This window comes from Anolis carolinensis, chromosome 2 (assembly GCF_035594765.1).
Source record: "Anolis carolinensis isolate JA03-04 chromosome 2, rAnoCar3.1.pri, whole genome shotgun sequence".
NCBI lineage: Eukaryota > Metazoa > Chordata > Lepidosauria > Squamata > Dactyloidae > Anolis > Anolis carolinensis.
This window is the reverse complement of record NC_085842.1, coordinates 112,295,446-112,321,354: the sequence shown is the minus strand read 5'-3', so window position 1 is coordinate 112,321,354 and position 25,909 is coordinate 112,295,446. Positions and strand designations below refer to the sequence as shown.

The following is a 25,909-nucleotide window of genomic DNA, read 5'->3' as shown; positions in this document are numbered from 1 at the left end:
TTGATCAATGAGTGCCTCGAGGGTCTGGGGAGGATCCACCTTGGAGATTTCTTCCAGCATTTCAATGTTGAGACCCTCCCGAAATTGTCCTCTGAGGGCTACATCGTTCCAGCCGGTGTTGTGGGCCAGCACGCGGAACTCGGCTATGTACTGAGACATGGGTCTGTCTCCTTGAAGGAGGCGCCGGAGTTTGTGACCGGCTGCCTCCAAATTGTCCTCGATTCCCCAGGTCTCCTTAAGGTGATCCAAGAAGCGTTGTGCTGAACTTAGGTGGGGGGAGGCTTGATCAAACAGGGCCGTCGCCCAGCTAGCCGCTGGTCCGTCTAGAAGACTGTAGACCCACGCCACCTTGATGTCTTCTTGGGGAAACTCGGCATCACGGGCCTCTAGATAAGCTTGACATTGGCGGCGGAAAACATGAACCTTAGCAGCTTCTCCAGAAAACTTGGTAGGCAACGCCATGGCCGGGAGGCGAACTCCGCGCTCCCTCAACCCTTTTATTTCTCCATCCTGCGCGTTGAGTCTGTCACGGATGCGGTCCACTTCGTCCTTGCTGATGGTGTAGCTGAGCGGCTGTCCAGCCGGCGCGGCTCCGGTAGACATCCTGGCCTCGGTTAGTTGGTGCTTATGGGGCGCGGAGTCAAACTGTCACGACCCAGGCGGCAGAGGCACCAATAACCATACACAGAGGCCAGAATCTAACTAATATCTTTATTGAAGGAATATATAAAGTTAATAAAACAAGTATAGAAAATAGTCCAGAATTAGACCCTTCAGGAAAGGTCAGAATTAGTCCAAAAAAGCAATGTCCAATAAGAAATATTAAGGTCCAAAGTTGTAATCCAATAACCGAAACACTCACTTTGCCAAGCAAAGTGAGGGGAGACGACAAGGTCCTTAGTCCATAAAACTTGAGCGTGGCTAGGAAATAACTTGATACTTGAAACAAGGCTTGAACGTGGAACAAGGTAACTAAGAACAAGAACAAGGTCCGTGGAATAACTTGGTAAAATCCGTGAAACAAGGCAAGGATTAGTCCTGGGAAACAAGGCAAAGTCCGTAGGTAAACAAAGGCTGGGAAGCAAGGCGAAGGCTGGATAGCAAGGCAAGGCTTGAGCTGAAGCGAGGCTAGAATCGGAGCGCGCTGTCCAGACACCACTCGCTCCGTAGGCTGACGAATTGACTCCGCGAAGTTGCTACGCGGGCAAAACACCTATATAGAGTCCAACTTTCTCACCAAAGCGGTTCTCTGGGAATCAGAAACGAAAGCTAAACTCTGAGACCAGATGTTAAACTCCTTAAAGATTCTCACGAGAACCAATGTTAATTGGCAACATTCTTAGCTGCTATCCTCGCACTCCTGCGCGAAGCTGAATCCAAACTTCTCTGTTGTTTACAAAACTCCCGGCGCAAGAACACGGGAGAAGTAGGCTCTGGGGTTGTTTGACATACTTCTGGGGCACAACTTTCTTGCAGGTGCAAGGTTTCCAGATCTGCCTGGGAAGGATCTGGCTGAGAGGAATCCAGTTCAGACTGGGAAGGTAAAAAACCCAAGTTTTCATCTTCATCAGGGATTACAATGTCCTGAGCAGGACTACAAGGCCCATGGTTCATCACAAAGACCCAGCCCCAACCTAACTGTTGGCAAACCTTAAACCAGGCCATTTCAACCCATGGCCCTCCAGGTGTTTGTGCCTCCAACTCCCATAAGCCCTAGCCAGCTTGTTCAATAGTCAGGAATTCTGGGAGCTGAAGTTCAAAACAGTTAGAGGGTTGCAGGTTGAAGAGGCCTGTCCTAAACCTTAAAGGGCACTTAGGTTCTGAATCTAGGGGTGTTACTTTCTGAACCTCACTCCCCTTTCTGATATTCACCACTGCTGCTCATTCTTCCCAGCTTATGCAGAGGTTGAGCCCGTGACGTAACTGTGAAAGATGCATTAATCCATTACAAGTCCCAAGAGCCTTATACTCCTACTCCACCCACGTTTTTCTGATATGTGAACTGCATTATTTTCAAGTCTTAAATTTCAGACTGTGTCCTGTTCTAGGTAGGATGTATTAGCTTCATCTCTCTGAAAGCACTTAAGGCTCACAGGTAGTAATGACTTGCAGCAGAAAAGCATTAAAGCAGAGGCACTTTCTTACTCAAGAGCCTGGTTTGATATCCTTAGCTGCTGTGAAAAGCATATTTTTCTAGCATGCAATGTGGAAGTTAAGACAGCTTTTACAGATTACCTCTCATCAGTAAAGGTTGTAATCCAATTTGTAATTTTAGATTGTTTCACTACAATATTAACATGACATAGATTTACTTTTGGTTTTAAAGGTACAGATGTTATTTCTATTAGGGTAAGAATCTTGAGATTTTGTGGAGTTCAGAAACTGCTCTGCCACCATTTGCCCTGTGGCTTTTCCCTAATTCTTAATTTTCGATATTGTGCTTTATGTTCAAAATGTAGGGTTCATTGTAGAATTGAAGAATCCATACACAAAAACTCAAAAACAGTTCTGCTGACCGAAATATTAAAATATGTACCTCACATTTAAGGTGGTGCACAATAAAATGGTTCATTTATTAAAATATTTATCCTTCACTCAGTATGGGGCACAATATATATAAATTTTTAAAAATTACATCATAATCCCAAAATTTACTGTACTATGTTATGATGTAAAACATGCTAAAGCATGTATAAATTAGATATTATCTTTACATCATAAGACTGTAATACAAGCCTGTGTTTTAGTTTGGTGCTGAAATTTCCCATGTTGCTACACAATATATAGCTTCCATTAGCAAGGCAAAGAGCAAGCAGACCCCCAGTGGGAAGAAGTTTCAATGATCATAGGATGGTAGCGTTAGAAGAAATTCCAAGGGCCATCCAATTCAACCCCATTCTGCCATTCAGGAATACCCAATTAAAAGACCCCCAACAAATGGCCATCCAGTCTCTGCTTAAAAACCTCAAGAGAAGCAGACTCCACCACGCTTCAAGGCAGCATATTCCATGGCTGAACAGCTCTTACTGTCATGAAATTCTTCCAAACATTTTGGTGGAATCTCAGTTCTTGTAATTTGAATCCATTATTCCATGTCCTAGTCTCTGGAGAGCCAGAAAGCACAGTCTGCATTTTTATTATGAGACCATTTCAAATATGTAATACATGGTCTCAGCTTGCAGTGGTATTTACATGGTAGTATGTGAATAACTGAGATTTAATAATGTGTATTGTGTTTGAATAAGTGCCTGGACCCTCATGGCAAAACTTCAGTGCTCCTCCTTGCTAGAAAGGGAAAAGAGGTGTATGTGATCTCCTACAAAACGCGTTGGTAAGCAGGAGTCAATTGCTTTCTAAGAAGGCAGCTCTCTTGGTTTTCCATTTTTGTTTTTAAGTAAGTCTCCAAATTAGAGCATTCTGAGTTACCTACTATCAGCCAGTTGCTAATGGCTTTATTTAGTTGACATTTTGTCCTTCTAGTTAAAGTGGGGAAGACATCAACTTGAATAGCAGGTTGCTGGGCTGAAGAGAGTTGACAGAATTCTCTTTAAAAAAGCAGAGATAATTTCCTGTTTCCTCGGTGGCTTTGCTGATTCCAGCAGTTATGAGCCAAGTGAGAAAATTATGCCCTGGTTCAAACTCTTCAAGTGGGAGAGATAGTTTATTTTCCTCATCACTCCTAACAGCTTGTGTGTTTTGATCTTAGGGAAGGAGACCATTTTTATATTACATTGTGAAGCAGTGTTTTCACAAAAGAGCTGAGAGGAGCAAAGCAAAATAGTGTCTGAGATGTGTTTTGGAGTTGGACAGGCAATTACGGGAGATCCACAACCTGATTGTTCGAAGTGAATGAAAAGCAATCGAGAGCTAATCAGTAATTCTTTTACATTGTTGTTTCCAGAAGATGTCACTGTTAGGTAGGCACTTGAAAAGATTGTCTGATAAAAGCTAGTGGTGAAAAAGCAGCAACTTCAACAGGCTAAAATAGCAGTCTCATTAGGAAAAGTTCTGCTTTTCACTTCTAACTGGGAATTTGTTTGAATTTTTAAAAGAGGCTTTTTTTAAAAAAAGGCAGCTGCATCTAATGACAAAATTACTATTTTTATTGAAACGCTTTCTAGTTTTTTTGTAAAGACCTTTATAAAAATCTCCATAGGCTCCCTTCTGTGACAGGAGCATGGAAGCTATATAACCTTTCTGTGCCTTCCCTTTTTATTTATATGTTAGGGCCCTTCCACACAGCCGTATAACTCATAATATCAAGGCAGATAATCCACATTATCTGCTTTGAACTGGGTTATGTGAGTCCACACAGCCATATAATCCAGTTCAAAGCAGATAATGTGAGATTTTATGCAGTTGTGTGGAAGGGGCCTTAGACATTAGTATGGTAAAAGGGGAACAAAAGAGAGAAGTGAGAAACAGAAGATGACAGGAGGAAATTAGATAGGAGATGGAGAAGGGTTTATTGTGAATTAGACCCTTAGTCCTGAAGTGAAATAACCTCCATGTGTTTTAAGGTACCTCCTCCCAGATTTCCTTTAAAATGATTTATGTGTAGTGCTTTATTCTCTCTGGAAATTATCATATTAATGAGTCTGTTTGCCATACTTGTTTATCAGTCACATTTATACCAGGATGGTTCTCATACAAGCCTGAAAAAAAAACCATGTGGGATGGGAGGTAACAAGGACGTGTAACATGTGTAGCTCTCTGATGCTTTTGAACTTTAGCTCTCATAATCTTCAAACAGTATAACTAGTGATTTTGGAAATGATAGGTCCAAATATCTGGAGTGCCAAAGCATTTCCTCCTTTGGAATATAGCATAAGATTTCAATAATGAATAGGAGGTGTTCTGGAGGATGAGTTATATAATTTATTTGATGTAATTTATCTTGCTGAGTGGAGAAGGTATAATTGTGTGTGATAATGACAATCTTTTAATTATGGTTAAAATTCAAAGAGCTGTGTCTGTATCAGACTGGTATTCTTGTGTTTTTTCCTCTCATTCAGTGTGATGCCAAAATGTTCTGATTATCTAGGCTTTTCTGGTATTCCAGTTTATTAATTACGCAGAAATTGCATAAAAGCTGGCTAAATAGTAGTTTACACATTGCTACCCAAATACTTTTATTTTTGGGTGCTTCTTCACCATTCAAGTAGCATGTCTCTCTACATCAATGGAAATTGATCCATAGAAATATCACTAAAAACAGGTGGGCCATTTCCTGTGGACCCTGCCCAAGGAACCTTACCTAAATAATCACATCCTGGAAATGGATTTCCAGCTATCTTTAGTTTCATTTTGCGGAGCATGGTGGGCTACACTCTGTTCAGGTGTGCAGATTGGCTTCCAGCACCACCAAACTTGTCTATTTTTCAGTTAAGACAGTGAAAATAGAACATTACTTTTTAAAATTGGTTTTTGTTACTGTTGTGTTTCGAGCTTCTAATAAGCTCTTCACTTAAACCAATGTGATAAAGTGGTTTGAGCACTGGATTATGATTCTGGAGATCAGAGTTCACATCTGCACTTGGCCATGGAATTCTATTGGGTAACCTTGGGCAAATGACATTCTCTCTCAAGGCAAACTCCTTCTGAACAAATCCTGCCATGAAGAAAGCCATGTGATAGGTATACTTTAGGGTTGCCATAAGACAGAAATGAAAAGACAACAAAAACAAGAGCGCTTCACTTTCCTGTTTTTCAAGAATAAGTATTACTTTTCAGTTACTTAAAAATATTGAATGCTGAGGTACAAAATGTATTTATATAGCCTGAAATATCATTAAAAACAAATGTACACAGGGTAGGATGTAAAATTTTCCATTGGATTAGTAAGAGAATAGTATTATATGCTGCTGAAAGCTGCCTTCTTGACTGCTGGCAATGTTACACAAGGAGCGTGTCAGAATATTTTTAAAATTTTTGAAATGGCACTTTTAAATTCAGCTCAGAAGAATCTGTAGCTTAAGGAGTTTGATTGTCACCATCTGGCTGACTACCTGTCACTAGCCAGCGTTCCAGGACATTGGAGGTGCCTCTTTACTTTCCAAAATAGGAGGCACATTTTTATTAGAAGGGACTTTTAGTTGAGATTGAAGAAGGAAAAAAAATCTATCATTTTTAAAATTCTTTCTCCTATTGGGTCAGAATCAATGCACATAGCACAAAACTGCTGAGAAGCAATCTGTAATTCTAACAATGCAAAGTGCTGTGGTTCATGTGCTGGGACTAAGACAGGATACAGATTTATTGATTGACTGACTGACTGACTGAATGAATGAATGAATCCTGCCTCACATGGAGAACTATTATACTGGGGAATTTTGTTTTTCACATTTTTGTAAACCATTGCATGTTAAAATATAAACATTTCTGCAGTAAGTGTATTTACTATTATATGCAAAACATCCTTAAGATATATTTCCCCATCAAAATGCAATGTTACAAGTGCTTGATTAAAACCGGGTAAAGTTTAAATGGGACGAGCAAAGTGGACTTCCAGAGTCCCCTGAAGTTAAAAAAAAAACAACAACAACCCATATGCCCTTTTTTAAAAGCAAGAAGTGACCCTGGCTCACTTCCTTTTGGTTGAAAAAAACTTCACCTGGGCCTAAAATCTGCAAGGAGTTTCCCCAAAAACATGGCAAAATCTTCCCAGAGGGTATTTGGAGATAATACATTATTTTTTTCTATTTTTATTATTATAGTGAGGTAGGGTGTGGCTATCTGAGGTTTCCTGGGAGGCCAGTGCAGCTTACTAGACCCCTATAGCAGTCTGTTTCGGATGGGGAAAGGTGTAGTTGGAGCAATGTTGAGGAGGTGTTTCCAGCTTACTTTGGGTCAAGTTGTAACTTAGTTTGGGAGCAAAACATCAATTACTGTAATGTGGTTGTTTTAAGGATAGACAGTGACACATTTAGAGATTGTTTTGTGGAATTTTTTGTACATAGGAATTCTTCATACATAGAAGAATTTGCATCCTTCCCATGTTTTCTCCTCATTCCATGACATATCACAATGTGAATGCATTCATGATGTATATTCTTCATTCCATATTGCCTTTTAATTAAGCCTTAGGAATTAAGAGCTTTTGCGGGCTTTGAAGCAACTGGCCTAAATACCAACCTGTAAATACCGTTCAAAGTACTGCTGAAGCAGTCTGTGTGCAGTTGACATTTGCTAGTGTTGTTAAAACCATCCATCCTTGCTAAGTATCTTTCTGTCTTACAAATGCTGTCTTAAACCTTTTCCCCCCCAGATCTTTCCAAAGTGAGACTCATGAGGTTTGACGACCCTCTTCTGGGCCCCCGCCGTGTTCCTGTCCTTGGAAAAGAAGATGCTGAGAAATCTCCCATTTTAGACCAAGCTGTCTTTCACATAGACCTAGCAGAGAAACGGGTCCGTCTCATCGAGAACGGGCGGACTACCGATATTGGGGATACGCTTGTCTATATTGTTAATTAGATTTTTCACAACATTGGCTTAATTGGTACTGAGTCTTAAAACATGCTTTTAAAAAACATTTGACAATTTTCAAGATAAAAAGTGGTCAAACTTAATTCCAGCTGGTGGGGCATAGGAGGGAACATTAAAATGATTTTTAGGTCAAGCTCATGAAATTGTCCAGTGTGGTTATAATAAATCTATTTTCCATCCTTTTGGCTTTTCTTGAAAATAAGAATCTCCTTAACTCAAATCATGAAGCAACTGAAAACATTTCTTTCATGCTTTTTTTGAAAAAGTAATAAAATGAGACTGGAGTTATACTGGATTTCCGGAGTTTAAAGTGGAACAGTCATAGCTGAAAGACGTTGGCGGTCTTCTATTTTGGGATGCCGTTTTCTCTTGAGAAAGGTGGTTTTGGCAGATCGGTCCTCCCAGTAGTTCCCAGTAGTTGCCATGTTTATGAAGAATGATAGGTTTATCCTAACTGATGTGGTAAAGTTCACACACCTAATTGGGGTCAAATAGGGAACTGTTATCTTCATTTAACTACCTATCATTCTGAGACTTTACATAGAGGCGATGGTTCTGATAGAAGCTGCATTAACATGTTGCTCTCAAAAGTATGAGCCAAGGCGAAGTAAATTACACAGTAACAAGATGCACTGTTCCAGGACATATTTAAACAGTTATTACAAGGACTGTACCTATATAATCAATCTCATACAGATGTTGAGGATGATAACACCATTGCGGATGGGAATGAAGATGAAGCAATAACAAAGAAGGCCAGCAGGATGGTGCCCACCGTGAGGAGTGGCTGCCAGGCTGGGAGGCGCTGTAACTTGAAGGCTGTCTTGTCCAGCTTGTGGCTCTTGACGGTGTCTCCAACAGACCTGCCTGCTCTGGACAACCCGCCACCACTGCTTTCCCTGGACATGCCCGGAGGAAACACCCAACAGATGCCTGTCCACCACTGCCTCCATGTAATTACCATGGAGACACTTTTCTGCCCCTACATGGATGGAAATCTTGAAGGGCATGGTCTTTTCCTTTTTCTGCTGCACTTAGCTTAGGTGCCTAAACCCAGTATGGTGGAAGGGGGGAGAAGAGACTGAGTTTTGCTCCTTGCTCCATTAAAGGAACCTCGTAATGTGAAATATTTCATGTTTTATCCAAAGCAATGGGCAAAGGACCATACTTCAGAGAGGTGGAGCTAAAAGGTGTTTCTGCTTTAAACTACAGAGAGCTGCTACCAGTTAGTGCTGCTGGTGTAGAGCAAGAAGCATGACTGGTTTGATTCAGTAAGGCAGCTTCCTAATTTCCAGAGACAACTTTGGAGCCTTCCTGTGAAACCCTCAGACCAGGTGCCCAATGGAAAAGAGCACTAGATACTGTCCTAGGGGCTCTTCTCCCCTTGCTATGTGATATATTTTTGTAAGGATCTGAGTCAGTGTGGTGTAGTCTTGAGTGCTGAAGTAGGATTCTTGACCAGAGTTCAAATCCCTGCTCAGTCTTCTGAGTGACCTGGGGATAAATCATGCCCTCTCAGCCTATAGAGGAAGTCGTTGTCAAACATCTGAACAAATGCTGCCTAGAAAATTGTAAGCCAGAGTCACCTTGACGTTGCATAACAACTATGTAATACATTGTAACATGCATGATTAAAGCAATAAATGAGCAAATGAGCTGTAGTACCAAAAACTGAAGCAGATAGCATATTTTAACATGTTCTATCCCTAAGGACAATATTACAGGCTTAATTTTTTAAAAGTTAAACTGGCACATTAGTACTTTTCCGTTCTATTTGGAGACGATTTAGGCTCTTTTGCTGTCAGCAGCCTACTCTGCTTCATGAGGCATGAGAACAGCTGCAGAAAGCTATCTACAAGGTTGAACAGGTTTGTATTCAAATACAGTAGTCTGCTGTAGCACACTCAAAATTGGTAACATGTTGAAGAATAGCAAATGTATTGTGGCAAGAGTTTTTTGAGGGCAGCTGAATAATCGGAGACCTACATGGACAGCCAGAAGTGTGCATTATGCTATAGTAAATAAAGGAATCTCTCCTGCTGGACCAGATTAAAGGCCAATCGGTGTTCTGTTTGCACAGTGACCTATTAGATCCTGCTATGGAAATAAGTAAGAAAGTACAATGTCAACAACCTACTTGTGCTTGTCAATGACAGGTAGTTTCCACAACCCTCTTTCTCCTCCGTCATCAGTTCAGGCCCAATGTGTACACATGTGAAGTTAGATTGAAATAATGCCCCAGTATGCATCACTTCTCACTTCCTTACATTGAATAATAATAATCTCCACCTCCTTTTTTGGGCAATTTTAATGCTTATTTCCCCCAGTTGAGAGAGTTCCTTCTGATGCTGTTTGATTATCCTGATTAATATGGTGTCACAAACTCTGCCCAGTGTACTCCTCACCATGGGTTGCCCTTTCTCTACATTATTCCACCTCATTATACCTTTCAATACATTTCTTGGCACTTCCAAAATAACACCAAAATGTTAATGGGGCCTAAAAACCCAAAGATACCAGATCCTGTCTGATGCTAAGCAAGATCAGTTCTGGCAAGTGTTTGGCTTGGAAACTGCCAATGAATGCCATGTGCTATAAGCCATATTTCAAAGGAAGGAACTGGCAAAAGTATCTCTGGGTACTCCTTGTCTAAGAAAGCCCTATGAAATTTTGATTTTTCTTTGGTAAAGCACAGCTTTCCTATCTTCTATTTTTAAAAGTGCTTTTCATCAGTTTTCCCCAAATATGCTATCTATGTGGATGCAGATTTTCTGGACAATCCCCTCTATTTTTAAAAGAGCATTCAATTGTACTAGAGGGCAATTTTTTTGTTTTAAAATATTTGAATTTCTTAATCTTTGGAAGAATACCATCAGAATTGAGTGGCTTTATTTGTTCAATTTGTGAATAAAATCTGAGCTCCTTCGTTGTCACTAATTTTCTCAGCTCCAAGTTCCTTAGTGAAGATATTGGTATCTGCCCCACATCTTCTGGAGTTTAAAAATAATTTTAAGCTCTTTCCAATCTTGTTATCCTCCTTAAGTACTTCTTTATGTCTCTTATCACCCATTGCTTCTCTAACTGGTTTCATGTTCCTTAAACATTTAATTACTCTTAATGGCATTAGTGCCGAGCTCCTCAAAAATCTTTTTGGTATTATGAGTCCCTTGTTTTCACATTGAATGCATTCTTCCTTCTTTTAGGGAAGTCTGTGTTCCTTTTCTCATTTGGGAAACAGTTGATTTTTGGGGAGAAAAATCTAACAAAACAGCTTCTTTGACATGGCTTGTGAAGCAAGCTAGTGACTTCTTGGATTTGCTGGTACCTTTCTTGATTTGCTGTGCACATGCTAACTGCAGTTCTATTGTGTATCCTCCAACATTTTATAACTGACAGGCAGGGCCGGTCCAACAATGGAGGCCGTTGATGCGGCCGCTTCGGGCGCACGTCAAGGGGGGGCGCTGTTGAGGCTCCCTCTTGCACTCCTCGGCCCACTCGCGCCTCTCTCGCACTCGCCCCACTCGCGCCTCTCTCGCACTCGGCCCACTCACACCCCTCTCGCACTCGGCCCACTTGCGCCTCTCTCGCACTCGGCCCACTCGCGCCCCTCTCGCACTCAGCCCACTCACGCCTCTCTCGCACTCGGCCCACTCGCGCCCCTCTCGCACCCGGCCTACTCCCGCCTCTCTCTCACTCGGCCCACTCGCGCCCCTCTCGCACTCGGCTCACTCGCGCCTCTCTCGCACTCGGCCCTCTCGCCCTTGCAGCCCTCTTGGCACCGAAACAAGACCTGAGGCCAGGCCTCTAGGCCCGCTGCCCCACCTGCACCTTTCCTGGATTCCTCCCGCGACGCCCGGCAGCCCTCCGTGGCTGGAAGGAGCTCCTCAGATGCACGGAGCTCTGGCAGGTCGAGCAGGCCTGCGCCCCTGCCATGCACCTCCTTGGGGACCCTCTCAGCCGTGAAGACGGGGCAGGTAGGAGCCTGTCTCTGTCCCCAACATTTCGCCAGGTATGTCTCCAGGGTAGGCCTGGGCCAACTTGGCAACTGAGGGGGGAAATGGAGGGGCCTGAGGCTGGGTTGCTGCAGGTTTTTCAGCTGCCTGGCCATGTTCCACAAGCTGGAACATGTGGGCCTACTCCTAGGATTTATAGTTTCCTAAGGCCCCTTCTTCACAGCCATAGAAGACAGATTATCAAGGCAGATAATCCACATTTTTTGCTTTGAACCGGATTATATGCATCCACACAGCCATATAATCCAGTTCAGAGCAGATAGTCTGGATTTTATATGGCAGGGTATGGGTTCTTCTACATAACCATATAATTTAGATTATGAAGGTAGATAATCCAGGTCATATGCGTTGAACCAGATTATATGCATCCACACAGCCATATAATCCAGTTCAAAGCAGATAGTCTGGATTTTATATGGCAGGGTATGGGTTCTTCTACATAACCATATAATTCAGATTATGAAGGCAGATAATCCACATTATCTGCCTTGAACTGGGTTATCTGAGTCTACACTGCCATATAATCCAGTTCAAAGCAGATAACCTGCATTTTATATGGCAATACAGAAAGGGCCTAAGGGTATATTGTAGTGTATATTGTAGTGGTGTACTTCAGAGGGATGCATATATCTCACCAAAGGGCAGCTGCACTTTGGAATTAATGCAGTTTGACTCCAATTTCATTGCCATGGCTCAATGCTATGAAACCCTGGGAATTGTAGTTTTATAAGGTCTTTAAACCTTTTCTGCCAAATAGTTTAGATGCCTCACCGAACTATAACTCCCAGGATTCCATAGCATTGAGCCGTGGCAGTGAAAGTGGAGTCAAACTATGTTAATTCCACAGTGCAGACACACCACAATGCCTCACTTCTTCCAATGGAGAAATAAAGATACAAGTGCCAGTTAAGTCCAGTGGATTTCTTTATTCATACCAGGGGTCCCCAAACTTTTTAAACGGGGCCAGTTCACGATCCTTCGGACCGTTGGAGGGCCGGACTACAGTTGGCCACCAAGCAATAATAAATAAATAAATAAATAAATAAATAATAACAATAACAATAACAATAAAAATGAGGGTTGGAAGACACCTTTTGGGCCATTGAGTCCAATCCCCATCTGCTTTGTGCATCAAAAGCACAAGCAAAGCACCCCTGACAGATGACCACCCAGCGTCAATGTTAAGAAGAAGAAGAAGAAGAAGAAGAAGAAGAAGAAGAAGAAGAAGAAAGAGGGTTGGAAGAGACCCCTTGGGCCATTTAGTCCAACCCCCTTCTGCCTCTGTGCACCAAAAGCACAAGCAAAGCATCCCTGATAGATGGCCACCCAGCCTCAATAATAATAATAATAATAATAATAATAATAATAATAATAATAATAATAATAATAATAATAATAATAGGATTGGAAGAGACCCCTTGGGCCATTTAGTCCAACCCCCTTCTGCTTCTGTGCACCAAAAGCACAAGCAAAGCATCCCTGATAGATGGCCACCCAGCCTCAATAATAATAATAATAATAATAATAATAATAATAATAATAATAATAATAATAGGATTGGAAGAGACCCCTTGGGCCATTTAGTCCAACCCCCTTCTGCCTCTGTGCACCAAAAGCACAAGCAAAGCATCCCTGATAGATGGCCACCCAGCCTCAATATTAATAATAATAATAATACAGCATATCTATCTTGTTTGCTGTGTCATACAACGTCGTTGTGTTGATAATAATAATAATACATCACACAGTCCTAGACACTTGGGAAGTGTTCGACTTGTGGTTTTGTGAAACAAAATCCAGCATGTCTATTTTGTTTGCTGTGTCATACAACGTTGTTGTGTCAATAATAATAATAATAATAATAATAATAATAATAATAAGGGTTGTAAGAGAAGAAGAGACCCCTTCTGCCCTTGTGCCGTGGGGCTGGATAAATGGCTTCGATGGGCCGCATCCGGCCCCCGGGCCTTAGTTTGGGGACCCCTGATTCATACCATGTGGAGAGGGGCAGATTTCTCGCCCTTTTCAAGATATTGTTTAAACTTCCACTCTATGTCTAATTTTTGTTTTGTGTAAGGTAAAGGTAAAGGTTTCCCCTGACGTTAAGTCCAGTCATGTCTGACTCTGGGGGTTGGTGCTCATCTCCATTTCTAAGCCGAACAGCCGGCATTGTCCGTAGACACCTCCAAGGTCATGTGGCCGGCATGACTGCATGGAGCACCGTTTATATATATATATATATATATATATATATATATATATATATATATATACACACACACACTCTCTCTCTCTCTCTCTCTCTGTATATGTGTGTGTGTGTATATGTGTGTATATATGTGTATATATATATATATATATATATATATATATATATATATATTCAATATTTATATCCCGCCCTTCTCACCCAACAGGGGACTCAGGGCAGCTTACAATAAAACAGACATATAAAAACAGTACAATACACTATAAATCAGTTAAAAAATTAACTTACATATAACATTCATAAAATGCATTTATAAAATATAGATAGGCGTGTACAAGTTTAAAAGACTAGGCCTGTCAATTGAGTTCCAGCATACATAATAGTAATTAATGCTGCTGATTCTTATTCGAAAGCCTGGCCCCACAACCAAGTTTTTACCTTCCTACGGAAGGATAGGAGGGAGGGAGCCTGCCTGACTTCAATGGGGAGGGCATTCCATAGGCGGGGAGCCACTACTGAAAAAGCCCTGTCTCTCGTCCCCGCCAGCCGCACCTGTGAGGCTGACGGGACCGCGAGCAGGGCCTCATCCGATGATCTTAAGCTTCGAGGTGGGTCATAGCGGGAGACACGTTCGGACAGATAAGCTGGGCCAGAACCGTTTAGAGTTTTATAGGCTAAAGCCAGCACCTTGAATTGTGCTCGGTAGCTAATCGGCAGCCAGTGGAGCTGACGTAACAGAGGAGTGGTACGCTCCCTGTACACCGCTCCAGTTATTAACCTGGCAGCCTCCCGTTGGACTAACTGAAGCTTCCAAACAGTCTTCAAAGGCAGCCCCACGTAGAGTGCGTTGCAGTAGTCTAAACGGGATGTAACAAGGGCGTGGACCACCGTGGCCAAGTCTGGCTTCCCAAGGTACGGTCGCAGCTGGTGCACAAGTTTTAATTGTGCGAAGGCTCCCCTAGCCACCGCTGAGACCTGGGGCTCCAGGCTCAACGATGAGTCCAGGATCACCCCCAGACTGCGCACCTGCGCCTTCAGGGGGAGTGTGACCCCATCCAGCACAGGCTATAACCCTATACCCTGTTCGGCCTTCCGACTGACCAGGAGGACCTCTGTCTTGTCTGGATTCAATTTCAATTTGTTGGCCCTCATCCAGCCCGACACAGCGGCCAAGCAACGGTTCAGGACCTGAACAGCCTCCTTAGTGACAGGTGGGAAGGAGTGACAGAGCTGGACATCATCTGCGTACAGATGACACCGGACCCCGAAACTCCTGATGATCTCTCCCAGCGACTTCATGTAGATGTTAAACAACATGGGAGACAATACAGAGCCCTGCGGGACCCCACAAATCAACGGTTGTGGGGCCGAGCAGGCGTCCCCCAATGACACCATCTGGGACCGACCCTCCAGTAATGAGTGGAGCCACTGCAGGACAGTACCTCCAAGTCCCATTCCCGCGAGACGTCCCAGAAGGATACCGTGATCGACGGTATCGAAGGCCGCTGAGAGGTCCAGCAGAACCAGCAGGGACACACTCCCCCTGTCCAGTTCCCGGCGAAGATCATCAACTAAGGTGTCACGACCCAGGCTGCAGAGCACCAATAACCATACACAGAGGCCAGAATCTATCTAATATCTTTATTAAGGAAATATGTAAAGTCAATAAAAATAAGTGCAGAATAAAGTTCAGAAGAAGACCTTTCGGGAAAGGTCAATTATAGTCCAGGAAAACAATGTCCAATATGAAATATTAAGGTCCAAAGTTATAATCCAGTAAACGAAACACTCACTTTGCCAAGCAAAGTGAGGGGAGATGACAAGGTCCTTTAGTCCGTGAAACTTAAGCAAGGCTAGGAAGTAACTTGATTCTTGGAACACTAGGCTTGATTCAAGGCAACAAGAACGAGGAGCAAAACCAGGATCCGTGGTAATTACGTGGCGAGGTCCGGGAAGCAAGGCAAGGTCCGTGAAGCAAGGCAGGGTCCTGGGAAGCAAGGCAGGGCTGGAAACGAGAGCAAAGGACTTGGATGCGGGAGTAGCGTAGTCCACACACAACCTACTCCCGAAGCTGACGAATTGACTCCGCAAGATTCCTTCGTGGGCAAAACACCTAAGTAGGGTCTCGTTTTCCCGCCAAAGAGCAGTTCTCTGGAGAACCAGAAACGAAAGCTATTCTCTGAGTCCAGATGCATGACTCCTTAAAGTTTCCCATGGGAAGCAGGCTTAATCAGCTGAATGCTTTGCAGCGATCCTAGCGCTCCTGCGAGACGCCTCCTGAGCGCCCCTCTGTTGTTTACAATAATCATGGCGAGAAAATGGGGGAGATTTCGGCTCAGGGCTTGTTTGACAAACTTCTGGAAGACAAATCTCCTGCAGGTGCAAGGGCTCCATTTCTGGCTGAGAAAGCTCCAATTCTGGCTAAAACGGTGGGAAACCTAAGTTTTCCTCTTCATCTGTCACAACAGCGCTAGGAACGGGACTACATGGCCCATGAGTCATCACATAAGGCGACCAAGGCTGTCTCAGTACCATGCCCCGGCCTGAAGCCAGACTGTGCCGGATCCAGAAAATCAGTGTCCACCAAGAATCCCTGGAGCTGCGAGGCAACCACATGTTCCAAGACCTTGCTCAAATAGGGGAGATTGGAAATAGGCCGAAAGTTTCCGAATTGAGTGGGATCCAATGATGGCTTTTTCAACAGCGGCTTGATCACAGCCATTTTTAGGCTCGCTGGAAACTTGCCCTCCCGAAGGGAGGCATTCACCACCACCTTCACCCACTCGGCCAAACCCCCTCTGGCTTCTCTCACCAGCCAGGATGGGCAGGGGTCTAGGATGCATGTGGTCGGTCTCGCCTCTCCAAGGATCTTGTCCACATCCTCGAGCTCAACCAATTGAAATGAATCCAACAAAACTGGACAAGCAGGTGCACTCGTTACATCCTCAGAGACTGCCGTTAATATGGTGTCAAGGTCGGAACGGATCAGAGCGACTTTGTCCGCAAAGAACCGAGCAAATGCTTCACAGCGGGCTGCCGAGTTATCAGGGCTCCCACCTTGATTGGTGGGAGTTAACAACCCTCTGATGACATGGAACAGAGCCGCCGGACGGTTCTGTGCAGACGCAATGTTGGCCGCAAGGTGGACTCTCCTTGCAGCTTTGATTGCCGCGGCATATGCCCTAAGATCGGAGCCTAGCCGTGTTCGGTCTGACTCGTTATACTCTGATCACCACACGCACTCTAGTTCCCTCTTCTTTCGCTTCATCGCTGCCAGCTCCTCAGTAAACCAAGGAGCTGGTTTAGCTCGGTTACTCGAGAGGGGACGCTCCGGAGCGATCGTGTCTATTGCCCTAGTCATCTCTCCATTCCAGAGAGAGACCAGAGCATCAACAGGATCACCTGCCGAGGAGGCGGCAAATTCCCCAAGAGCTGTCAGGAATCCTTCGGGATCCATAAGTCTCCTGGGGCGGACCATTTTAGGTCCACCACCCCTGCAGAGGTTGGGGGGCACAGTAAGTCTAAACCTGATCAGGTGATGGTCGGTCCATGGCAAAGGAGCGATGGTGAGCTCCTCCACACCGCCACCTTCCTCCCATCCCTGACAGAAGACCAGGTCTAGTGTGTGCCCCGCACTGTGGGTGGGACCAGATACGAGTTGGGACAGCCCCATGGTTGCCATGGCGGCCATGAAGTCCTGAGCCGCACCTGAAAGGTTAGCCTCGGCATGGACATTGAAGTCCCCCAGCACTATGAGCCACCGGGACTCCAACGCCAGGCCCGAGACCACCTCAGCTAGCTCAGGCAGGGAGACTGTAGTGCAGTGGGGTGGTCGGTACACTAACAGAATCCCTAATCTGTCCCAGTCTCCCACCCTTAGGTGGACACATTCAAACATGGTCGACTGTGGGACGGGGCACCTGGTCAGGGGGATGGAATCCTTATAGACCACCGCGACCCCACCTCCCCTCCCTCCAGATCTCGGCTGGTGCTGTACGGAATAACCTGGCGGGCAGAGCTGGGTGAGATTAACTCCTCCCATCTCGTCCAGCCAGGTCTCCGTAATACATGCCAGGTCTACATGCTCATCCAAGATGAGGTCTTGGATGAAAGATGTTTTCCCGTTCACTGACCTGGCATTAAACAGCACCACCTTTAACCTGGAGGGACCGCCATCCTGGCTACCCAGGTGAGCTATGTCAGGAGACCGTTTTGGAACTATTAACGTCCTACCAAAAACCCTAGGCCGAATTGAATGATTTGGTCTCCCTTTCCCGTATCTCCCCCTCCCAGACACCACCTCTATAGAGGCTCCCCACCCATCAGAACACCCTCCTCCCCTATCCAGCTGTCCTCTCTCCTTCTCTTCCCCTGGTCCAAATGATGTTATTTGGTTTATTAGTTTCCTGTTATAGATTGGCATCCTTACACACCCGTTCCCTTCCCCCACCCTGCAGTCCCCATAACCCTCTAGCCTCCCCCACCCTCCTCCAAGAATACAAAGTGCAAATGCAGTTGCAAAGCGCAGAGGGTGCAAGAGCAGCATAGGTATACGGGTCTAAGTTAACTAAGGTGCAAGCAGTCGGTGGTGAACTAATTCAATATGGTGCACTATGGTTTTATAATGTGCCAGGCGGGACCAATTAAGGATGATAAATTTGGTAAGTTAATCAGGAGGACCAGGCTTCACAGCACGTAATAGATGTTATAAAAGTATTTAAAAGTTGTTATAACAGCAATATATAACAAGGAGTGAAACTCAGTAAGACAGACTCTCAGTACAGGTATAACCTTGGTTGTTATAATGTGAAGTCAGAAGAGGGAAACAGGAAGAGAGGACATTCAGAACCACTGCAGCTTGCTGGCATTTGTTTGTTGGTACTATCCCTCCAGATGGTCCTTGGAGTTCCAAAATCTCCTCTCTCCTTAAATCCACTCTCCAAACGCTGGGAAGGCGGAGGAGGGGGGGGGGAGGCAAAGGGCAGTAGCCAGGAGCCAGAGTGTTAGTAAGTCAACTCCTTTGCCTTCTTCCTCCAGATAGTCCTTGGAGTTCCAGAGTCTCCTTTCTCCTTAAATCCACTCCCCAAATGCTGGGAAGGCAGGGGGGGGGGGGGAGGCAAAGGGCAGCAGCCAGGAGCCAGAGTGTTAGTAAGTCAACTCCTTTGCCTTCTTCCTCCAGATGGTCCTTCCTTCCTATAGGTTCTAACTCTGCAACTACATTGTCTATTGAATGCCTGCCTTTGTAGCAAAAGGAACTTAAACTGTCCAGGAAGAACAAATTACAGCCAGGCAGAATGCTTGACTGTGTCTTGCAGCTGTGAGAGGTAGTAGAAATGAAGAAGATCTTGGCCTAGATCTTCTCTTGGCATCTAAAACACAGGGAGTGCAGTGCAGACTTTCAAGGCAACTGAGGCAAAACACAGTAAACAGCTCCTTTCTTTTGCATGTGGTATTATCCAAAGGTGGGAAAGAGGTGCATTAAAAGAGGAAAAGCGTGACAACATGCCTTCTGCTTGGTACTCACAGGAATCTACTATGGCTCCAATTTTATCTCTGTAAAACCAGGTGTAGAGATCATTAACACCTTCCAGATGTTGTTGAACTTCAACTGTCAGTAGCCCTGGCTAGTGTAGCCAAAGGTCAGAAAATATGCGAGCTGCAATCCAACAGTATCTAGAGAGCTGCTTTGTGCCCATCCTAGTTGCTAATTTATGAAATGTATGCAGAGCACCTCACTAGCTGTCAAGATTTCTGCTTCATCCTATCCATTCACCCCAGCCAACTTGTTTGTTCAGAATGTTGAATATTGTTCAAAGATAACCATGTTTATACTCTCTCTGTCTCCATCTCACTCTCTCTTGTCTCTCTCTCTAATCTCTGTCTTTCTCTCTCAGAATCTCTAGGTTTGGCTCCCTATGACAAAAAATGGAACTGCAGCATAATTCTACACTCTTACACATGTGTATCATCACTAAATCTCTTATCTTTTCTCAATTATTTTCCCACAACAGGAACCCAAGCATTCTATAGAGATTGACCATGATAATTTTTACTGGGCTTTTTAGGAGTCGCTGTGTGTATGCCTCTGTCTGTCTGTCTGTCTCTCTCTCTCACACATACACACTTTTTATTTTAAAAACAACATTATGGACTTCTCCACACCTAGCAAATACTGCTCTTTTATAGCCTGTTGTTTTGACTGTGAAAGTCTGCACGCTTAAAAAATGTGCTAGGATATTTATATGCTGAACTAAGAGGGCTGCCAGGCCCTGCCTCTGAACGGTGCTCCTGAGCCTGTGATAATCCATGCACGGCAGGGAGAAGTACATTAGATGCCATTATTGCACTGCCATAAGAAATGATGAAACAATGTGGCTGATGAACTCTGCCTTGCCATGCAACTTATCAAAGGTCTTTTCAAGAGGTTGCTCTTTGGCTAATTGACGTCCTCTATTGTAAATCGTCTCTCATTCTCTAGCAGCCTATTCCCATATCCAACTGGTTCTAAATGTGCATAAATAAATTTAGGCCCATTTCATTTCCATCTCTAATCCAATAAGGATACCATGTCTGCCTCATACCTACACGACTTCTGCTCTGAGACTGTGGCTTTGTTAGAAATGTGTCAGTCCCCTTTCAGTTTCTATTAGCATCCCTTGTCAACCTGTTTTATTCACAATTCTCTTGTTCCCAGTTCCTCAGGGCCAGATCAATTCTAGAGCTGCCATGTAGTCATTAACAGGTCATAGAGCAAACAGAATTTCTTTTGTGCAATCACAGCACATAGTTGCCTGTGGGACTGGTCAACTTGCAGTATATTTATTAGAAGGTGTGTGTGTGGGGGAGGGCTCTCCTAGTTTGCACTGCTGATAAAGATGCTCACATTTCCCACTGTATTTAGGAGATAGCCAATCTCCTTTTGTGATGTTTCATTTATTTATTGAAATATGTACCCACCTTTTAGTTTCTCAATGCAGTCCTTGTGGATAGCCAATAGCATGTTAAACAACAAGTTGAACCCATAAATAATAATACAAACAGTAAGAAATCAGCTAAAGCATTTAGTACCACTGATGTTCAGAATTCCAATGTTACCAGAATCCCACTGCCTACAACATGATTTTGAGATGTTTTCAAGCTTGAATCAATGCACAGCAATCAGCATTGATAATGATAAAATATAAGTCAAAAGTAGATTACTGAAAAGAGTGCTTAAACAAACACATTTTAATTGAAAATAGATATAGAAGGGCTACCCACTTTGATGAAGCAAAATGTCCCATAATTTTGACACCACTACAGATAAGATAATGTCTCACATGCCCACTAAGTGCACACTAGATGGATGTGGGATATAAAAGGGAATCTTCTGAGGAAGTATGTGTGGTTCAAGTGGACTGGTTGACTTTCACATATTCAGATTTCAAACTTGTAGTCCTTTAAAATATTAAAACCACTACTTTCAGCAAAGTTTTGAAACAAATAGGGAGACAATGGGGTAGGAAAAGTATAGATGCGCCACATAATAACAGAAATTAGGTCTTTTTGTTGTTGAACACAGGACCCCCTAAAGGATTTATAGTTTTCCAAGAGCAGCAAGCCAAAATGACATACAGCGGTGCCCTTCCCCTTACATGAAGTCTCTCAAACCCTGCCACAGACAAGTAGCAGCTCAACCTCCCCAGGAAGTCCATCTCTCCCCTTTTCCATCTTTTGACCCAGCTCTTTAATCTGCACTGGTCTGGATCAGTGTATATTTGCAGGGAGCCCAGTCTCCTTAAACGTGTGCTGGTCAGGATCAGGCACAGATCTCATGGGGCTGGGTCCAACTGAGAGCCTCACCTGTTGGGTTCAGTAATCTTTTATGGGTGCCCCATCCAGCTCTGCCCTAATTGCATGGAGCCAGCCCAGGCTCTTAAACTGGCGCTAGTCCACACCAGAGCTTGTCTCATGGACCTTGGCCCACCGTGTGCAGTCTCTCTAGGGACAACTAAATACACAGTTAATTAAAATGAAACATATCCTTATGATACTGTAATGCATCTCCTTTCATGGACTCCACAACACCCTCTATCCCTGATTCTGTGCTATTCTATATCCCTATTTTTGCTCTTCACTGATACTGATATAAGCATGGGTGGAGGAACTAAACAACTAAAAGGAAAAGAAACAGCCCTTACATCCCAATTATCCAAGCCCACTGCACCACCATTACACCACCTACAGACCCTTGCTTCTTTCCTCTACCCTTCTAACTATGAACTATATTTTATTCTGCTTCATTCTTATAAATATATTAAATATATTCTATTTTATTTTTGAGACAGACATTGGCCTCTGCCTGATCTAGGTCAAGAGGCAATGATCCCTGGGCTGTAGGCATGGTTCAGATAAACCATGCAGCTATTACGGACTCTCTCACCCAACAGATAAACTTGCTGTTTGCCATGCTGGGAACCTAACATTTACATAATCCATCATCTCCATGCCCAGACAGCCAAAGCTTGATCCAGGGCAAAAAACTAAGATTAGCAACAGCTATCATATTTGTATCTGTTACTTTCTGTACAACTTTTGTCCTTTTATATAATGTATCTATTTCCCAAATCTAAAATTTATAAACTGCTTTATAAGATGCCACATAGCCTCTGAGGATGCCTGCCATAGATGTGGGTGAAACTTCAGGAGAGAATACTTCTGGAACATGGCCACACAGCCCAAAAGACATACAACAACCCTGTGATCCCGGCCATGAAAGCCATGAAAGCCTTCGACAACACAAAGCAAGTGCTTTGTGTATTGCATTTTACTTCCACGAGATGGCACTGTTTGGTAGGCACTCAGCTGTTTGGGACCTATTAGATCAGGTGATAAATGGGGCTGTTGGGGACAGATTTATTAGGAATTAAAGGTCCTATTTTAGCCATTATTAAACTGTATCCACTCAGAAAAAGGAAGGCCATACATGCCAACTTGTGTGTTGGGCACCATCTCCCATGATAGCTTGGAAATGTTATCTTTTGAACAACAACAGTTGGGTTAGTGTGTGTGCCCCACACGGAAAAGACAGTGGCTTTCGGTGGGCGATGTGACTCGTTGAGGGGAAAAAGGTAAGGCAGGCCTTTGAGTCGGGGTCGTGAGGTGGTTATTTCTGTGGAAGGCCTCGCCGTGGGTTTGCCTGTCTTCGGCGGGCTTTTGGAAGGCATGCGGGTGCTGGGCGTTGCCATGGGAACGGGAGGCTTGGGTTCGGGCCTAGTTCATCTGTGAAGAAACCTGACAAGAAAAAAAAAACCAGCTCATTCGAAGGAGGAGAGTGTTGTGGATACTGTGGCCTGCTAATATGGACAAATAAATGGGTCCCAGAATAAACCAAGCCTAGAAATCAAGGGCCCTTCCACACAGCCATATTAGGCATAATATCCAGGCAGATAATCCACAATATCTGCTTTGAAGTGGGTTATCTTAAGTCCACACTGTCATATAATCTAGTTCAATGTGGATTTTGTACAGTTTTGTGGAAGGGGCCCAAGATAACTAAAACTGAGGCTGTGGTAAAGGGGCCCAAGATAACTAAAACTGAGGCCTGATCCCAGAAGGGCAGTTGGTTCTCGCAGAAGCAGAGGCAGCAGGAGGACGTTTTTGCTCCCTGGCTTCAGGTAGGATTTGGCTAAGATTTTAAACTGAGTGTGGGCTTGGCTCCTGTGGTCAAAGTCTAACTGTTGTGTGACTGTTGGGCACCTTTACTAACTATCTTTTGCAGTACATACAGGAAACAAAGCAACATAAACAAATACACAAAGAGGTGGTTTGTTGCAGTTTGCACATAAAGTGCGTGCATATTACTTTACTGTACAAAGATCCCATTTGGCCACCACGCTCACCAAGAGATGCAACAAAAGCAAAACATTCCCATCACATGCACCAGCTGTGGCATGTTCCGCTTTTTCACACAAAAACTAGACAACTACATCTGCTCCAAACGCAAACAGATGACTCTGATGGAGCAGAGGATCCAACAGCTCAAGCACTGTATTAAGACCCTTAAGGACATTCAGGCACTCGAGCTCTTCTTGGACACTGCACAACACGCTGCTGTAGATCTGCAGCCTGCATCACACCAACACCACCAAGACCACGATCACCAACACCACCAAGACCACGATGAACCTTATGGGGAGATCAACTCAAAGGTAGACAACCCTCAGGCTTGGAAGGAGGTCACCCATAGAAGGAGACGCAGGACCAGGCAGCCTCCGCAGAACTCCTCTGCTCAGCTGCATTTACACAACAGATTTGAAATTCTTACATCATTAACATACAATCAGGAAACACATCTTGTGGAGGACCACAGTTTCTTAGATACCACTCAGTGGACCACCCTGGATCAATGCGCAGGGGATAGCCCCGACGGGGACAGTGCATCACCACAGTCACACTTATGTACTCATGCAAATGCTCCATCCCCAATCATAGACCAGGAGCAACAGGAACATCCTTGGGAGAGTAATGGGCTCTCAGATGTATCTCAATGGATTGTCATTGATGAATGCACTGGGGATGTTGAGGAGGAGGACAACACTTTACACCTACATGATTCACTTCAACAGGAACACTCTTCAGGGGACATACACACTGTCTTGCACAAAAGGGACCCTGTCAATCCTCAAAGGAAACAGGTCTTGGTAGTAGGTGACTCCCTCCTTAGAGGAACGGAAGCCATCATTTCCAGACCGGATGGGATGGCTCGAGAAACATGCTGCCTCCCGGGGGCAAAAATACACCATATCACTCAGAGGCTCAGCAGGCTCCTAAAGCCCCATCACCCTCCCCACCTTATGTTGATTCATGTAAGTACCAATGACACCGCTAGGCATACTTTTCAAAAGATCACAAATGATTTTCGAGCTCTGGGAACAAAGCTAAAACTGTATAATGTACATGTGATCTTTTCATCCCTCCTCCCCGTTGTAGGACACGGCTCTACAAGGGCCGGAAAAATAGTACAGGTCAATAACTGGCTCAGAAAATGGTGTCAAGAGGAGCATTTTGGCTTCCTTGACCATGGTCTACTCTTCCAAGAGGATGGACTACTGGCAAGCGATGGGGTGCATCTCACACAAGTAGGAAAACATCTTTTTGCACACAGACTCACAAACCTCATCAGGCGCACTTTAAACTAGATCCACTGGGGGAGGGGAACAACAGCCTGGCGAACACTATATTACCCACGACCACAGGGAACCGCCAAAAGGCTAAACGGAGGGCTGCACAAACACAGCAAGGACCAAGTACAGAGAGCACAATAATCCCAAATAAATAGAGGGAGGTCACAGGGGCTTACATGTCTTTACACTAATGCTCAGAGCATGGGAAATAAGCAAGACGAACTCCAACGCCTAGCACAGCACCACACATACGATGTAATAGGCATCACTGAAACCTGGTGGGATGACTCCCATCACTGGAATTTAACCATTGAGGGCTATAACCTCTTTCACAGAAATAGAACAAAGGGGAGAGGAGGGGGAGTAGCTTTATATGTCAAAAACAGTTACGTTGCAGAAGAAATGCAAGACTGTAATCCGGGAAACCAGCTTGAAAGCATCTGGATAAGAATCAAGGGAACCGGGGCTCAAAAAGATCTTGTCGTGGGTGTCTACTACGGACCTCCGAGTCAGGATGAAGGACTTGATGAAGCCTTCTGTCAACAGCTGACCAAACAGGCACAAAGAAGAGATATAGTAGTCATGGGCGATTTCAATTATCCCGATATCTGCTGGAAAACAAACTCAGGCAAGAGTACAATGTCCAACAAATTCCTCACTTGCCTTGCAGATAATTTTATGGTCCAGAAGGTAGAAGAGGCAACAAGGGGATCAGCAACTCTTGATCTAATCTTAACAAATGTGGAAGACCTGATCAATACAGGCGAAGTGGTTGGATCCTTAGGGGCAAGTGACCATGTGCTCCTGCAGTTTGCAATACAAAGGAATGCTGAAACTAAGACAAATCAAACACGCATTCTGGACTTTAAGAGAGCTGACTTCCAAAAAATGAAGGAATTACTGAGCGGCATTCCATGGACGCCGATATTAAAAAAAAAGGGAGTTAAGGATGGATGGGAGTTTTTCAAAAGTGAAATACTCAAGGCGCAAATGCAAACAGTGCCAACAAAGAAGAAAAATAAGACAAGTGCAAAGAA

General features: G+C 44.1%; 2 protein-coding genes across 4 annotated transcripts in view; both read left to right on the top strand.

Annotated features, from left to right (window-relative positions):
• Positions 1 to 7,664, top strand: part of lars1 (leucyl-tRNA synthetase 1) — a 68,591-nt gene extending 60,927 nt beyond the window's left edge. For all 3 annotated transcript variants that reach the window (XM_062970402.1, XM_003224098.4, XM_062970401.1), the window contains one exon: positions 7,268 to 7,664. In XM_062970402.1, the coding sequence (XP_062826472.1) occupies positions 7,268 to 7,473 (206 nt within the window). In that variant the 3' untranslated portion in view covers positions 7,474 to 7,664. The remainder of the gene's footprint in view (positions 1 to 7,267) is intronic.
• Positions 7,665 to 8,249: 585 nt separating this feature from the next.
• plac8l1 (PLAC8 like 1) overlaps positions 8,250 to 25,909 on the top strand; it is a 34,594-nt gene continuing 16,934 nt past the window's right edge. The window contains exons 1-2 of the mRNA XM_062969374.1: positions 8,250 to 8,496; positions 11,281 to 11,494. Of these exons, the coding sequence (XP_062825444.1) occupies positions 8,250 to 8,496; positions 11,281 to 11,494 (461 nt within the window). The remainder of the gene's footprint in view (positions 8,497 to 11,280; positions 11,495 to 25,909) is intronic.